At 39.0% G+C, this 16,028-nt stretch overlaps 1 protein-coding gene across 1 annotated transcript; it reads left to right on the top strand.

Annotated features, from left to right (window-relative positions):
• Window positions 1–11,564: 11,564 nt before the first annotated feature.
• On the top strand, window positions 11,565–15,714 carry LOC107623227 (hexosyltransferase GAUT11). Its single transcript, XM_016325413.3, has 2 exons — window positions 11,565–11,932; window positions 13,866–15,714. The coding sequence occupies exons 1-2, from the start codon at window positions 11,777–11,779 to the stop codon at window positions 15,312–15,314; spliced, it is 1,605 nt and encodes a 534-aa protein (XP_016180899.1). The 5' UTR covers window positions 11,565–11,776; the 3' UTR covers window positions 15,315–15,714.
• The last annotated feature ends 314 nt before the right edge of the window (window positions 15,715–16,028 follow it).

Here is a 16,028-nt window from a genome sequence, read left to right as displayed (position 1 = left end):
GAGTAATATTATACAAATATTATTGCATGAATAGTAACTTGCACTAATATTTAACGTGAAAACTCTAAAATCGGATAAAAATCACGAGCCAAATTCCGACAAAAATTTTTACTATACTCGGGATAATTACACGGTATTCTTTTTACACTCTTACACAATCAAAAGGTACCTATAACATTTTCTAGTGAGAACTCCTTCATATCCAAATTTATATTATTAAAGAATAATAGAGATGATACCTAAAAATATTCTCAGTGTATAAAATCATACCCAAAACTATTGGAAATTACTCATATACTATTTTTTCTCAGAGATCATTTATCTGTTAGCAGTTTATTTATCAACTGCTTCTAACTCTCACTTATTGATATGAAAAATTAACGAAACTCTTGCACTATTTATAGGCGAGGTTCACTTCATTTTTCAAATGTTGCATAATAATATTTATTGTGCATCATTTGAAAAATTCACTGGACAAAAAATTATTAATTTTTAAAGATGAAAATATCTTTTTTTAATAATGATTGCAAAATTTTTTATCAAAATTTGATTTATAAAATTATTTTTTAAAATATATATTTAATATTTAATTTTTTTTGTCACATTTTTATTAAAACTTTTAGAAGCTTATTTGTCGTTAGCATTTTTTGAGATTCTTTTTATTAGCGATATGAATTTTCAGATACCATTTTAGTAGTTTATTCTACATATTAAATAATTCTAATAAATTTTTGGATAATTAAATTTTTAAAATTATTATTGCAAAACAAATTAATCCTTTACAAAGAGACTAATCTTTCAAGAATTTCTAAAATAATGAAAGTACATTTAGTATAATTTTTATGTATTATGACTCAGCGTCTCAGCCACTGGTTCTTTCTTTCGTTTTGTTTAGGCAACACAAATGTAATATTTTATATTTACCGTTCTTTTACTTATTTCTCATTTATTTGTTTTAATATATATATATATATATATATATATATATATATATATATATTATATTAGTTTATCTCTCGTCATCGATTTTACAATAAAAAATGGTAAAAAATAAATTAAACTAATTAGATCCAACATTAAGAATAAATCATACAAATAAAATAATTCTAGTTCAAAATCATACAGATGTTGTAAATTAGAATTGATTACATGTCATATGTTGAGTACCTTTATATAAATCAAATCAAATTGATCCAATTTATACTATTTATATATAAATCGATTCGATTTGTCATGTATGTGCTGCACTAGTCGTAAATCGAATTAAGTTTATTCGATTTACTATGTATGTGCTACACAAGTAGTAAATAAGACGAATTCGATTTACTACTAATACAATATATACATGACAAATCAAATTAACTTAATTCGATTTATATTTAAATAGTATAAATCGAATCAATTTGATTCGATTTATATAGAAGTATTTAAAATAAAGTGTGTAATTACTTCTAGTTTGAAACATATGTATAATTTTAACAGTCATGCTACACATCCATGTAATTTTATATCCAAGTTCATCAAAGTTGGCCCAACACAAAAAAAACCCAATACCATTAAATGAAATGTGAAATATACGCGCCCAACACACACGAAACCGCTCTTGCCCAACGCTTATTCTTCTTTTTCTTCTTCTCCCCCACGCTTCTTCTTCTTTTTCTTCTTCTCCCGCGTTCTTCTTCTTCTTCTCACGCTCGTTTACGCACGGAGCGTCTTCTTCTTCTTCGCGTTCCTCCTCTTCCTCCTCCTCCTTCTCCTCCTTCCTTTTTGCGTTCCTTCTTCTTCACGTGTTTTCTCCTTATCGTCATTCTTTTGTTGTTGTTGCTGCTGTAATTTTTTTTCTTTTCCTCCTTCTCTCTCTGGTGAAGCAGTAGAAGGTGAAGAGGAAGAGTTTTGAATTGTGCTGAATAGAAATGAACCGAAGATGTTATTATGGTGAAACAATTGTATAGTACTAAATGAATGGAACATTATCCATTATATAAATTCAAATTCGAACATCTTTCTGCATAATGAACTGAACACGTACTCACGGTAAAACAATTGTATAGTACTAAGTGAACGAAACATAATCCATTATATAAAATCAAATTCAAACAACTTTCTGCATAATGAACTGAACACAGTACTCATGGTGAAACAATTGTATAGTACTGAGTGAACGAAACATAATCCATTATATAAAATCAAATTCAAACAGCTTTTTGCATAATCAACCGAACATAGTATTCATGGTGAAACAATTGTATAGTACTGAGTGAACGAAACATAATCCATTATATAAAATCAAATTCAAACAGTTTTCTGCATAATGAACCGAACACGTATTCATGGTGAAACAATTGTATAGTATTGAGTGAACGAAACATAATCCATTATATAAAATCAACTTCAAATAGCTCTGCCTACAATTTACAGATTATCAATTCAATTCAATTCAATTCAATTCAGTACACCTCCGTCCATTCAATTCAATTCAAATTAGCAATTGCATTCTATTCAATTCGATTCAAAATTGAATAATTAAAACTTCGTCAGTTTGATTCGTTTCAGAAGAATAATCCAAATCGCTCTCATTCAACTGATTTGAAGTTGAGTCATTCATGGTTTCGATTCAGAAGTGCAGATCGAAGAAGAAAACGAAGAAGAATAGGAGAAGATAATGCAACGTAACCAGATCGAAAGAAGAAAACGAAAAGATGAACGCGACCAAAGGAGAACGACGAAGGCAATGCAAATCAATAAGGAAGAACGCGAGCAGAGAAAAAGAAGAAGAAGAAGAAGAAGAAAACACGAGCAGAGAATAAGGTTTACGTTGCAGCAGAAGATTTACGTTGAGTAAAGCTTTAGATTACAATACGTTATATGTGGTGCGTGTATGACAAACGAGTGAGGGAAGGAGAGGAGCGCGTCTAGTCAATATTACTTGGATAACTTGAATACATTTTTTACATAAATATAAAACATTATTGTAATTTTAAACTGAAATTATTTTATTTGTGCGATTTAACTCCACGTGGTTTTTTACTTAAATAAATTAAATGCATTTCAAAATTACCCAATTCCCCTGAATCAGATTCTGCAACGTGATTGTCCTTTTTGTATTATTATATAAATCGTCCCAGGGTGCAAAGGATTATATTAAACGTAAATCATCTCACCCTAGGACGATTAATGAATGAATTTGTGATGCAAAATAAGAGTAAATCGTGGCAGGGCTTCTTGGGTTAGTAGTTGAGCATAAATCGTCCCAGGGTAGTAGGTTTTACGAGTTAATGGGCTAAACCAAACTGGGTTGGCACGATTTACTTGTTTTTTCAGACCCTCAGGACCCTGGGACGATTTATGTGTTACTCTGTAACACTCAAAGGGGTGGGACGATTTATGGCCAAGTGATAACCCTAAGGACTCAACCACGAGTCATCTTTGTTGTTGCTGCGGCGTAAAGGGTTGAGGGAGGTATTGGAGCCACCATTGTTGACCGGAGAGAGTTTGGGTGGAGAAGTGGTTTTGGGTGTGGGACCAGCCGGTGGCGGAGGTGCAACTGGTGGTGGGCAGAGGCGTCTGAGTGGCACCGGGGGTGGTGGCAGCGGGCCGCAGGTGGTCGGCAGGAGGAGTTGGGGGATCTCTCCGGCGGTGGTAATGGCCGCGAACCAAGGAGATATGTACCGCCTGAACGGCGTTGCGCATGTTGCCGGATTTATCGATCAAGAGGTAATCTTATAAATTTTGTAATGGTTTTAAATTTTGGATGATATTGTATAGGGTGAATATGCATCTTAGAATATTTTTTTATTAAGACGTTGCCGGATATCATGTATAGTGATTTAGTTAGTTTTTGGTTTAGTATAAGATGTTAGAAATCAGTGGTCTTAAAAGATCATGGAATTCACTCATCATAGGGTGATGGTTCTGACGGTAGAATCCCATGGAATTTGCTGATTTTACTATGGAGTTCGGACCGGCTCGAACCGGACTGAACCGGACCGGAACGAACCGGACCAGAACGAACTGGACCGGTTCGAACCGGACCGGAACGAAGCGGTCGGAGGGTTAAACCGGCCAATGAGATCCTGCACCGGGCCAGTCTGATGATATGACCGGATGAGGGAACGAACCGGTTCGGTGTGGTCAAACCCGGAATGAAATGGTTTAAACTGATATCAGTTAGTAAGACCGGGTCGACCGAACCGCCTGAGTTTCAAAATTTTTTTAAAAAAGTTGTAGAGATATTAATGGTGAAAATATGTATTTAAATTTAAGTTTTGAAAATTATTAATATGTTTTATTTTTTAAATATATAGGACGAGGTCAATCTGTTCAACCGGTGAATTTCCGGTTGAACCGTTAACCCGTTGAAATGATCGGTTCGGTTGTGAATTTTATGGTTCTTACATTGTATTGGTAATGTCGATTTGAACATGAGATGTTATTATGAACATATCCATTTTGATGGCATCTGTGAGTTGGATATCTGTCATGGCATAAGTTATTTTCTATGTGTGTGTGTATAAGTACCCGAAATAATGATGTGGTTATTCTTGCGTATTTTCAGCCTACACGGTGCGTTAGGAGCGTGCATCGGCAACAGAAGATGATACTGCATGATCGTATACTCCCGTACTTAGATCGTGCGAACCTATTACATGTTGCTCGGTTGAATGATTACTGGTTCAAGCTTGATGAGCCACTGATCAGTGCTTTTGTGGAGAGATGGCGTCCCGAAACACATACCTTCCACATGCCATTTGGGGAGTGTACCGTAACACTACAAGATGTGGCATACCAGTTTGGCCTTCCAATTGACGGTCATGCAGTGAGTGGGTGCCTCAGTGACTTCGAGCAGTTGATGGAGGGTGGCAAGCCTGCATGGGTGTGGTTTGGAGAGCTATTTGGTGAACTCCCACCGGAGGACTGCATCGATGACTTCACAGTTTCTTTTTCTTGGTTCCAGAACAAGTTTAGAGTTCTGCCCGCTCATGCGTCAGAGGAGACGGTACAGATCTATGCACGGGGTTACATCATGATGTTGTTGTCCACCGCGCTGTTCACGGATAAGTCTGGTGCCAGGGTACACTTACGGTGGCTCCCGTATGTTGCAGACCTCGATGGGCTCGGGAAGTACAGCTGGGCTTCGGCCACCTTGTCTTGGTTGTACAGGTGTCTCTGTAGGGTTGCGAATCGGAATGTAAAGAACCTCGCTGGACCGCTGTCACTACTACAGTCCTGGATATTTTGGCGTTTCCCGGCATTCAGGCCTAGAGGGTTTGATGCTATTCTCTGGCCGCTTGCTGCGAGGTATATCATTTTGAACCCTAATCATTGTCATGCACATGTTTGTATCGTATTTTATAAGCTCACTTATGGGGATGTTGTAACGATACAGGTGGGGTCGGTTTCTTCCTTCGTCGGATGAGAAGGGTCCCCGTGTGATTGCTACCCGACACAGATTAGATAGGTTGACTGGCGATGATGTAAGTTTGAATGTATATAATGCTATTTTCTGTACTTCTGTTTTCATATACTCGGTTGGTAATGTTGACTGATTTCCATGTTGCAGTTCATCTGGATGCCCTACAGTAGTCTTGAGGTGATCCAAGTAGTCCATCCTGACATACTCCGACCTGACCACACGCTTTTATGGAAGTCGACAACTGCGTTAATTTACTTTACGTCAATAGAGTGGCATCAAGTTGATAGGGTTTTATCTCAGCTCGGGGGAGTTCAGCACATCCCGGAGCCAGCCATCAACATCGACTTCTTGTTATCGAAGGATGGTAGAGGACCCACTAGGTGGTTTCCTGACGTCTTCGCCACATGGCATCAGTATTGGGATGACAGACGTCAGAGCGTGCTTTCCTTTCAGTTAGTTCCAGATCCACGTCCCTCTGCTGAATATCTTGACTGGTGGTTCCGTGTTGCACGTAGGTTCCTTTCACATGACCGTCTACTGATGGATCCACGGGCGGGTGGAGTTCCCGTAGATGCTCCAGTTCGGGGTCATGTTGCTGCACCTGCTAGGCAGCAAGGTCCAAATGTGCCTGACAATAGGCGGAGAGTGACCCGTGCGTGTGTGGGGACTCGATACAGTCAGCCTATTGGGGCAAGACACGAGGATGCTATTGGGATAGATGATGATCTAGAGCACCACGATGATGGTGGCGGGGGTGGAGGTGATGATGGCGATGAGGGGGGAGATGATGCTGGGACCGGCCAGCAGGGTCGTCGAGGGGGTTGGGGGCATGGTGGGGGCGGGTCTGGTTGGGGTTGGGGTGGTCGAGATGGTTGGGGAGGAGGAGGTGGTGGGGGTTCTGGTTGGGGAGGGGGGTGCGAGTGGATCTGGGTTGGGTGGCGGTGGTGGTGGGGGTGCTAGCGGAGCTGTTTGGGGTTGGGGTGGTGGCAGTGGGGGAGGAGACAGTGGAGGAGGAGGTGGGTCAGCACGGGGAGGTGGTAGTACCTCCGGAGGGCATGTTACTGGGCATCAAGTTGATGCAGGTGTTGTAGGGGTTGAGGGCACTTTATTCCATTGTACTACTGAGGGTGGGAGTGGGGGTGTCCAGGCCGATGCGGCCACGCTGTTCTCCGACTTCGGCAGCCCGAACCAGATGGAGCAGGTATTTGGTGCTGGTTCAGAGTTCTTTGCAGATTTTGCCCAGTTTGGGAGCGCAGCTGGTGATTACAGGCCACAGTTTGATGGTGTTACCGTGGACCTCAACGTCGACTTGAATGAGGTGCCGACTGGTTATCACGGAGGCGAATTTGCCTTGGGAGGCACTCCGGCATCCGCCATTGGGGGTCTGAGACAACACCCACCGCCTGTTGAGCCGGAGCCTGCAGATGCCGCTGATAGCAGGCCCCCGGATGCATTTGTCCCAGTCACACAGCGGAGGAAGCGCGTGATCAAGCCGGCAAAGTATGGCACTGGTTCACACATGTGTTAGTTATTGGAGTTTTGTTGTTTTTAGAGTTGTTATTTTTATTTCGTCTATGTTGATGCTTGTTCATTGTTATTTATCTTTACGTTTGGGGACATGTTTGTGCTTGGTACATGTTTATGCTACTTTATGGTTTTGTATCTTTCCATTCGGTATATGTTTATGTTCCTTCAATTCGTATATATAAAGTTCGCGTATCACTAGCATGAGGTAATAGAAAATAAGTATAAGTCCAAACAAAAAGCAAAGTCAACGCAAATTAAAAACAACCGAATTGAAATACATATATATCACGTTAACAAAGGTTTACCACGAATGTGAACTTAAAAAATAGACAACAAACTATAAAGAGGCATGAGGTATAGTAAACATTCCTAAGCCAACCGTGCCTACGCATTGCTACCTTCGTGCGATCCAGAAGCCCCCGGGCGCTGTGGACAGTTTCTTCTGGTATGACCAGGGGTCCTGCACAGTCCGCATCTCTTGGGTCTATCTGGATCCGCCTCATCCATACTATTCCTTATCCTAGTGCTCCGAGGTCTTCCAACTGCAGCCCGCATCATGCCAGGATCGGGGATGACACGAGGTCCCTCATACACGGGTAAGAGATCATCGTGGATAGGCGGAGAGAAACCCATCTTGTAAACATTGAACACGGTCTTCATGCGGTATACATCATCAACGTATGTCCTCCAATCCAGTCTGCAAAATGAGCATGCGGCAAGCACATGACGACACGGATAGTGGAGTGTTTGAAAGTTCCCACAGTCGCATGTGCGGGCGGATAGAGACACCCGACACACACTCATTGCAATCCTACCCGCGGTCGGCGCAAGTTCCTCAACGACAAACTCGGAGTTTCCCCTGTCATATAGATCCACCCGCATATTCCTTGAGGCTTGTAGATTCCTCTCGATCGCCTTCACAAGGGTCTGACAGAATTCTTGATTTGCTCCGACTTGAGACTCGGCCTCCTTTCCTTTCCTCACAAAGAGTTCGGCCAACCGCCCATATGTTGACTTAACTAATGAACCCACCGGGAGGTTGCGTGTGCCTTTAAACACGGCATTGATACACTCAGAGATGTTTGTCGTCATATGACCATATCGACGACCACCATCCCGATATTGGGTCCACAACTCCAACCCAATCCTGTCGCACCATGCAACCATCGCAGGATCTTCCTTCCTCAAAATATCCATGTAATACCGGTGATCCTCCTCAGTCTTTGCGTATGCGGCATTCACTAGAATCCTCCGGGCTTCCTTAGACTTGTATGACAGTGCGAAGTTAGACGCGATGTGTCGCACACAAAATGCCCGGTATGCCGACGGTGGGAGCCATCCACCGTCCTCTGCCAGCAAGGCAGCCTTGATGGCATTGTGCCGATCAGAGATGACTAAAATGCCGGGCTGAGGGGTGACATGCTGGCGGAGATTAGTGAGGAAAAACTTCCATGAATCCGTGTTTTCGCCTTCAACTAACCCGAAAGCCACTGGAAGAATGTTCGAGTTTCCATCTTGGGCAATAGCCATTAGCAGAGTGCCGCCATACTTCCCATACAAATGGGTCCCATCAATGGATATAAGTGGCTTGCAATACTTAAATGCCTCAATGCATGGAGGAAACGTCCAAAATAGTCGATGAAAGAAAACCGTTGACGCATCAACGGTATTACCTATCCTCACTGGCGAAGTACGCAAAAGCGCAATCGTACCTGGCATATACAACTGAACCCCCATGATCCACCGTGGTATGTGGTTATAAGACTCCTCCCAATCTCCATATATCTGCGCAATTGCCTTCTGCTTGCCCATCCAAACCTTCCTGTAGCTTGGCTTGAACCCAAACTTCGATGACACCGCATTCTGTAACACCTTAACCGACACCGATGCATCAGCCATCACCAATGATAAAATCGAGGCACATATGACATGGTAATCGAGCTGCCTGTGATCCATTGATATCTCCGTTGCTAGACACGTGTGTGGTCCATTGTACTTTCTAACTTCCCAGTAGCCTTTTCTCTGTCTCATAGTGACACGGATCAGCCAATTACAACCATTCCCGAACTGGACACACTTCCCATGATACTTCAACTGGTCGGACTCAAACACTTTATACTCGACTCCCCGCCGAATATTATAACTCTTTATTGTCAGTACAGCTTCCTCTTTTGTTTCAAACCTTTGCCCAACCTCAAACTCGTCCGTGCCAATCACGCTAGGCCTTTCTCCGTGAATCACCGGGTGATGCTGATCTAAGTTTGCGGCCGGGTTCATTGCTTCAAGGTTCAATGTGGTAAAGTGTCGAGGGTACTGCTGCGTTCCACTGCTACCATGGGTTTGAGCTCCCACGGCAACTGCGGTGTCATCGTCAGCGTCGCTCTCGTCACCAATAATTGGTGGCTCCGAATCTGACCCATCATCACCTATAGCCTCCACAAACGGATCTCTCTCTCTTACCTCCATGAATGCGGGTGCACCGTCCACTACAGGATCAGCTCCCATCGCAGCTGCAAGCTGGCCGAAGCTACACCCATCACCCAAGTCATCACCCGAGACAGGCAAATCAGCAGCAAAAGATGGGGACAAAACAAGTGGAGTCGCCGGTTGCCTTGTTGGAACGGCGGTGGAAGTTCCTTCTATGATGCCAGTGGGCAGATTCGGAGCAGTCCCCCCGCTACTGCCCTCCACGTCAACCATTCTGACAAACAACTCCAGCGCGCCTAAGTCGGGAAATTTTGATTGACTATGAAATATAACTCGCATGTCGTCATCACCCAACATCGCGTACTTCCCAAACTTAACATAACCTGGCTTCAACGATATCGGAATACGAAAAAATAATTGCTTCACGCGCTTCTTGCCACAATTTTCAGCCTTCTCTAATATACTACTATGCAGATCCATCAACGTCGTCGACGGAGTAATAAACACTCCTATCTGCTTTTTGCTAGAAAAAGTTACACCCTCACTTGTGTTTTCATCTATTTTTCCCCGGTGATGCACTAACAAGAAAATACTCTCTGCCATCTCTCACAACCTCAACATATGTTTTGTGTGGCTCGTCTGTTTGAAACTCGTTTATTTATAGAGTTTCTGGCTGCATAAATCGTGCTTGAGTCCTTAGGGTTATCACTTGGCCATAAATCGTCCCACCCCTTTGAGTGTTACAGAGTAACACATAAATCGTCCCAGGGTCCTGAGGGTCTGAAAAAACAAGTAAATCGTGCCAGTCCAGTTTGGTTTAGCCCATTAACTAGTAAAACCTACTACCCTGGGACGATTTATGCTCAACTACTAACCCAAGAAGCCCTGCCACGATTTACTCTTATTTTGCATCACAAATTCATTCATTAATCGTCCTAGGGTGAGATGATTTACGTTTAATATAATCCTTTGCACCCTGGGACGATTTATATAATAATACAAAAAGGATAATCACGTTGCAGAATCTGATTCAGGGGAATTGAGTAATTTTGAAATGCATTTAATTTATTTAAGTAAAAAACCCTTAACTTAATAGTTAAAAAGGTGAATCAACTTGGTGTACAGAAGCATATAAGAATCTTTGCTTAAGTTTTGTTTTGAAAAGAAAACTGAAAAAGAGAAGCAATGAAGTATGGTGTTACCTTCCCCAAGTTCCCACAGACCCACCCCACACCCCTATATATATGTATGGTGTCTCTCAATTGTGTTCTCACTCTTACTTCATTTGTCGGCCACAACACTATTATTATTTACTGTTAGGAAAAAAGTTTAGAATCATTTTCTTTTTCCTTTTAATGATTAGTTAATATTTTTTATTTTTTTTTATCTATCTTAGATTTGCTAATTTACCATTTTGTTGATTGATTTTAGTTCTTAAAAAATTAATTTCCCAGAATTATTATTATTATTATTATTATTATTAGAGTTTAACTAAAGTATATGTTAAGATTACTATTAATATATTTTTTTATTTTTTTGACTTTAACAAATACATAATAAATATATTAAAAACTAAAATTTTATTACAGTTTTTATAAAAAGTAATTTATAATTTTAATGTGTGTCTTAAAATATATATTAACTAAACCTTTATTATTATTATTATTATTATTATTATTATTGATGATATTTTATAAAACATAATAAATAAGGAAAATTATAGCTTAATAATTAAATAATGTAAATCCAAAATATGATTAAAAAAATTTAAATAAATTTGTAGTCTTTATAAAACATGTGTCTTTTATCACATTTTATCACATCTTGTTATATCAACATTTCAACTTTATTATAACAATAATTGATGAAAACAACTAATAGTATAAATTAAAATAGATAAATTTTCATAAACTTTAATGTAAAAAACTTTACACAAATAACTAATTTATATTGTCATCTCACTAAAAATAATAAATTTTTAAATATACTAAATATATAATCTTATGATCTAAAACATTTTACATTGTCAAGTATCAAAACTAAACCCAAAACTAAGATAAATTTTAAATTTTACAATATCAAAATAAAAAAATAAATATGAAATCCTAAATCAAAAATAGATATTTTATAGAAAAAACTTAAAAACATCTTTTTTTTTTTTTTTAAATGATTCCGCAATAAGTATTGTCCAAATTTTGACGCTGACTGAAAAACACACACATGAGTGCTGTTGTTGCTGCTGTTTCTCATTCTTCCAACTAAACTTGCGTTTTCCATTTGCATGAATTAAAAACCCACAAACCTTTTCAGAGAAATAACGACTCCTTTCATTTTGATCTAATCGGGGGAGATGCTTCTCTCTTCTTCTTGATTTGGTGCTGACTGCTGAGCTTTGGGCGGCGGAGGAATATGCGCCGCCGAGCTGCCGCCGAGTTCCGGCGCCGTGTTCGGCGGAGGTTTTCTTATTGGATCTGGTTTCTCCTCGCCGCCTTCTCTCTTGCGGCTTTGCTTTTGTTCGTAGTGCAGCACAATCATCGCCAAGATCAGTTTCAGCTTCCGCTAACGGTAACAACTAACTAACTAACTCACTCTCTCTAGTTTTTAACTGTTATGATTGTTATTTTTCTTATTGGATTTGTTGTTTGATCGGTGGAAGTTCATTATTTTGTTTTTTTTTGGGATACCTAATTGTTTTGGAATTTGTTTCATTCTCAATTTTTCTTAATCCTAATCGTTTATTCTTGTTTTGTTTTATTATTATTATTATTAACTGTGTCAAATTATGAATAGTAGTTCATCTTTGACTTTATACTTTCGTTTGATAAATTGATGCAAGAGGAATGTATGTTTCTGTAGGTAGATGCGAATCAAAAGATAAATCTTTTGAAACAGTTTAATTGGCAGTTTATCTGTGACTATTTGACTAAGTTCTTTCTGTGTTTTTTATTTAGAAGATGTAGTAGCTCTTCTTAGAAAGTTGCTCAATGTGGATCTTAAGTGTAATATTGAATGATGAATCTCGAATGTTACATTGCTCCTTGTTTAGGGTAGCATTGCTCGAGATCACAGTTTTTTTTTAGTGGTTTACTTTTTCTTTTTCGATCTTTTGGGCAATACAAGAATTATGTTCCGTAGTTTTTTAACTTTCTGTGAGCTGTAATTCAGCATTAACTGAATCTGGAGAATCATGTGCTAGTTATGATCCACTACTAGTGTTTTTTCCCCCTCTTAAATAACTAGTTAATTTATAATTTTTACTACGCCAACAAATTTTCATTTCCTCCTATAGAAATACGGGTGTGTAGTTATTTTAAGTTGGTTTTATGCTAGAAATCATTCAATGATTTATTGCTGTCTGTTCATTGTTTTCTTGCACATTGCCATTCTGCAAAAAAACTGTTATAGGAACTGCCAATCTGATATACAATTTAGCCATAATTTTGAGTATCAATCTATCATATATTTGGTTATTTCACCAGTTTCTTCCTTGTTGCCACCAAAAAATTAAAACAAGGAAGCTGATTTGACTCGCTTCTAGACATATAGTTATGTTGCTTAGAAATTTGCCTGAACATTGTGTTTGAAGTATTTGGTTATTACATCAGTGTCAGGGCTGTTCTGTGGCTCATTTCTTTTCAGTCATCCAGAATTGAAGAAATCATAGTAGTCAATCCCAGATCTCGTCGCATCCCTGACGTCCCCAAAACTGGAATTGTGGGATCCCGACATGGGATGGCTGGGATTTGAGCAAAGATAGAGGGAAATTCTCTGATATAACATGCATATTGTATTTTAAAAAATTAAAGAAGAACAGGAAATCAAAATAAACCATGTATTAAGCATCGTAACTCATAATCCAAAGTCTTAAGTTTATATTTCATAATAGTTCAAAAATCCATACTAAATAAACTCAAAAGTCATAAGCCTTAATTTAAGTTGTCACTAATCAATCATCAGCATAGAAGGGCAGTGAAATTATCTATATACCCCCTTTGAAACCATCACAGAAGTTATAGTGAGCAAAATCAGGTTTTAGCACCCGCATAAGATCCCAGTGGGATTTGCGGATAAAGGCTGGTCGCCGGAATCCTGGCTGGGACAGTTGGGGATGAAAGAACCGAGATCTCATCTGGTCTCCTCTCAAATGCATGCTGGGATGGGATGGGATGCCAAGATCCTACTGAAATCCCACGAGATTGACTACTATGGAAGAAATGATAGAAACCATGACATAATTTGAGAAAGTTTATTCACAAACATGAAATTATACAAATATGCTTCTATACATATAAATCGCCCAAAAAATGAGGTGCACACTCAAGTTTTTGTGCGACATAAAAAGAGAAGTATAGTAAGTGGTCATTTGAAGCATAAAAATGAGGTATTAAATATATTCATTTGTGTAAGGCAACCAGAGCAATGTAATATCAAGTGCTATTGCTACACTAATTTTGCATTTCTGTGAAACTCTTACAGAGTAAGTGACTAATCATTGCAGGAGAGGAATGCCAGAGGTGAACTTGCAAAAGAGAGTATGAATTTTTCCAATGAAATTTTAAGTGCAACTTCCTTTTCACGACAGATAGCAGAGCAAATGGTTCTGGCCAAGGCATATGTGGTCATTGCCAAAGCACACAATAATCATCATTTTGCCTGGCAGCTTAGTTCAAAGATTAGAATTTGCCAGCTTTTGCTTTCAAAAGCTGCCATGACTGGGGAGCCCATTACCTTGGACGAAGCTGAGCCAATTATTAAAAGCCTCTCTTCCCTGATTTTCAAGGCACAAGATGTCCATTATGACATTGCTACCACTATAGTAACAATGAAGTCGCACATTCAAGCTCTCGAAGAACGTGCTAATGTTGTAACAGTTCAAAGCACAGTGTTTGCTCAAATATCAGCCGAAGCACTGCCAAAGAGTCTTCATTGCCTAAATGTGAAACTTATGACCGATTGGCTAAGGACATTGTCCCTGCAAAAACTCTCAAACGAGTGGAAAACTTCTCGTCTCAAGGACAACAGTTTATATCATTTCTGCATTTTTTCAGATAATGTGCTTGCAACATCAGTTGTTGTTAACTCTACAGTTGTCAATGCAGACCACCCAAAACAATTGATCTTTCACATTGTCACCAATGGTGTCAATTATGGAGCAATGCAAGCATGGTTCCTTAGTAATGACTTTAAAGGGGCCATCATAGAGGTGCAGAATTTTGAGGACTTTCATTGGTTGAATGAAAATTATTCTCCGATTATCAAACAGCTACACAATCCAGAATCTCAAGCCTTCTATTTTGGAGCTTATCAAGATGTGAATATCGAATCAAAAGTTCGGAACCCCAAGTATTTGTCTGTACTTAATCATCTTCGGTTTTACATCCCTGAGATTTATCCACAACTTGAGAAGGTTGTTTTCCTTGACGATGATGTTGTCGTCCAGAAGGACCTCACCATACTTTTCTCGCTGGATTTGCATGGAAATGTGAATGGTGCAGTTGAAACTTGTCTTGAAGCGTTTCACCGGTACTACAAGTATCTAAACTTCTCAAATTCAATTATAAGCTCAAAGTTCGATCCACAGGCATGTGGATGGGCATTTGGCATGAACATTTTTGACTTGGTTGCATGGAGGAAAGCAGATGTGACAGCAAGATATCACTATTGGCTGGAGCAAAATGCCAATGGCACACTCTGGAAGCTTGGCATGCTTCCTCCAGCTCTTCTAAGTTTCTATGGTTTGACAGAACCACTTGATAGAAGATGGCATGTTTTAGGATTGGGTTATGACTTAAATATTGACAACCGTCTAATTGAAAGCGCTGCAGTTATCCACTTCAATGGGAACATGAAGCCATGGCTGAAGTTAGCTATAGGCAGGTATAAGCCACTGTGGCACAGGTACATAAATCAAAGTCACCCTCACCTTCTAGATTGTGCCAGTAGTTAAATTGCACTACATCTATTGACAAAAAAAAAAAAAAAAATTGCACTGCTTCTTGATTGTTTATGGCTTATGCAACCTCAGATTACTTTTGAACTATTTATTGATCTTTGATTGTGTTAGCCATAACTGTAGAGTCAGAAGTAGAAAGTTTTTGACTTTTCTAGGAATATATATTTTTTTCGTTCGTCTTTTATCTATTGTTCACAGCTTATTAAATAGAAACGAATGATTTCTTATACACTAAAAGTTTAAAGGTTTAGGTGGAGAGATGTGGGGGAATCCAATTTTGGCTAGGTGGGGCTATATTTTCCCCTTTTGATTTGTTATGTAGTGATTATTGTGATAATTTATAAGCTTTCAAATAGTGATGTAACTGAATGGAAACAATTGTTTCCCTTTCTTCTTTGTGATGTCTTCTTTTTCTTACACAATCATTTGTTTTATGCCTTATATCAAGCCAATTGATGATTGTTAAGTGATTATTGTAATAATCAATTGTATTATGTCCTTTTTTTCAATACATAAAATCATTTGTATTATGTTTGTCTTATATCAAGCCAATTGATGTCTTATTTGTGATTATTGTAAATAGTTAGAACTTAGAAGCCAGTCTTCTTTCTATTTAGGCCACTTTTTGTTTATGTAAAAGTTTTGCGGACGAGGTGAATTCACTCAATTACCCTTACATTTACTAAGCAACCCTTTATCCCTCTACGT

The sequence above is a fragment of the Arachis ipaensis genome, chromosome B10 (assembly GCF_059453495.1).
Source record: "Arachis ipaensis isolate K30076 ecotype BB chromosome B10, ASM5945349v1, whole genome shotgun sequence".
Taxonomy (NCBI): domain Eukaryota; kingdom Viridiplantae; phylum Streptophyta; class Magnoliopsida; order Fabales; family Fabaceae; genus Arachis; species Arachis ipaensis.
The sequence above is the reverse complement of the archived record's forward strand: the minus strand, read 5'-3'. Positions and strand labels throughout refer to the sequence as shown.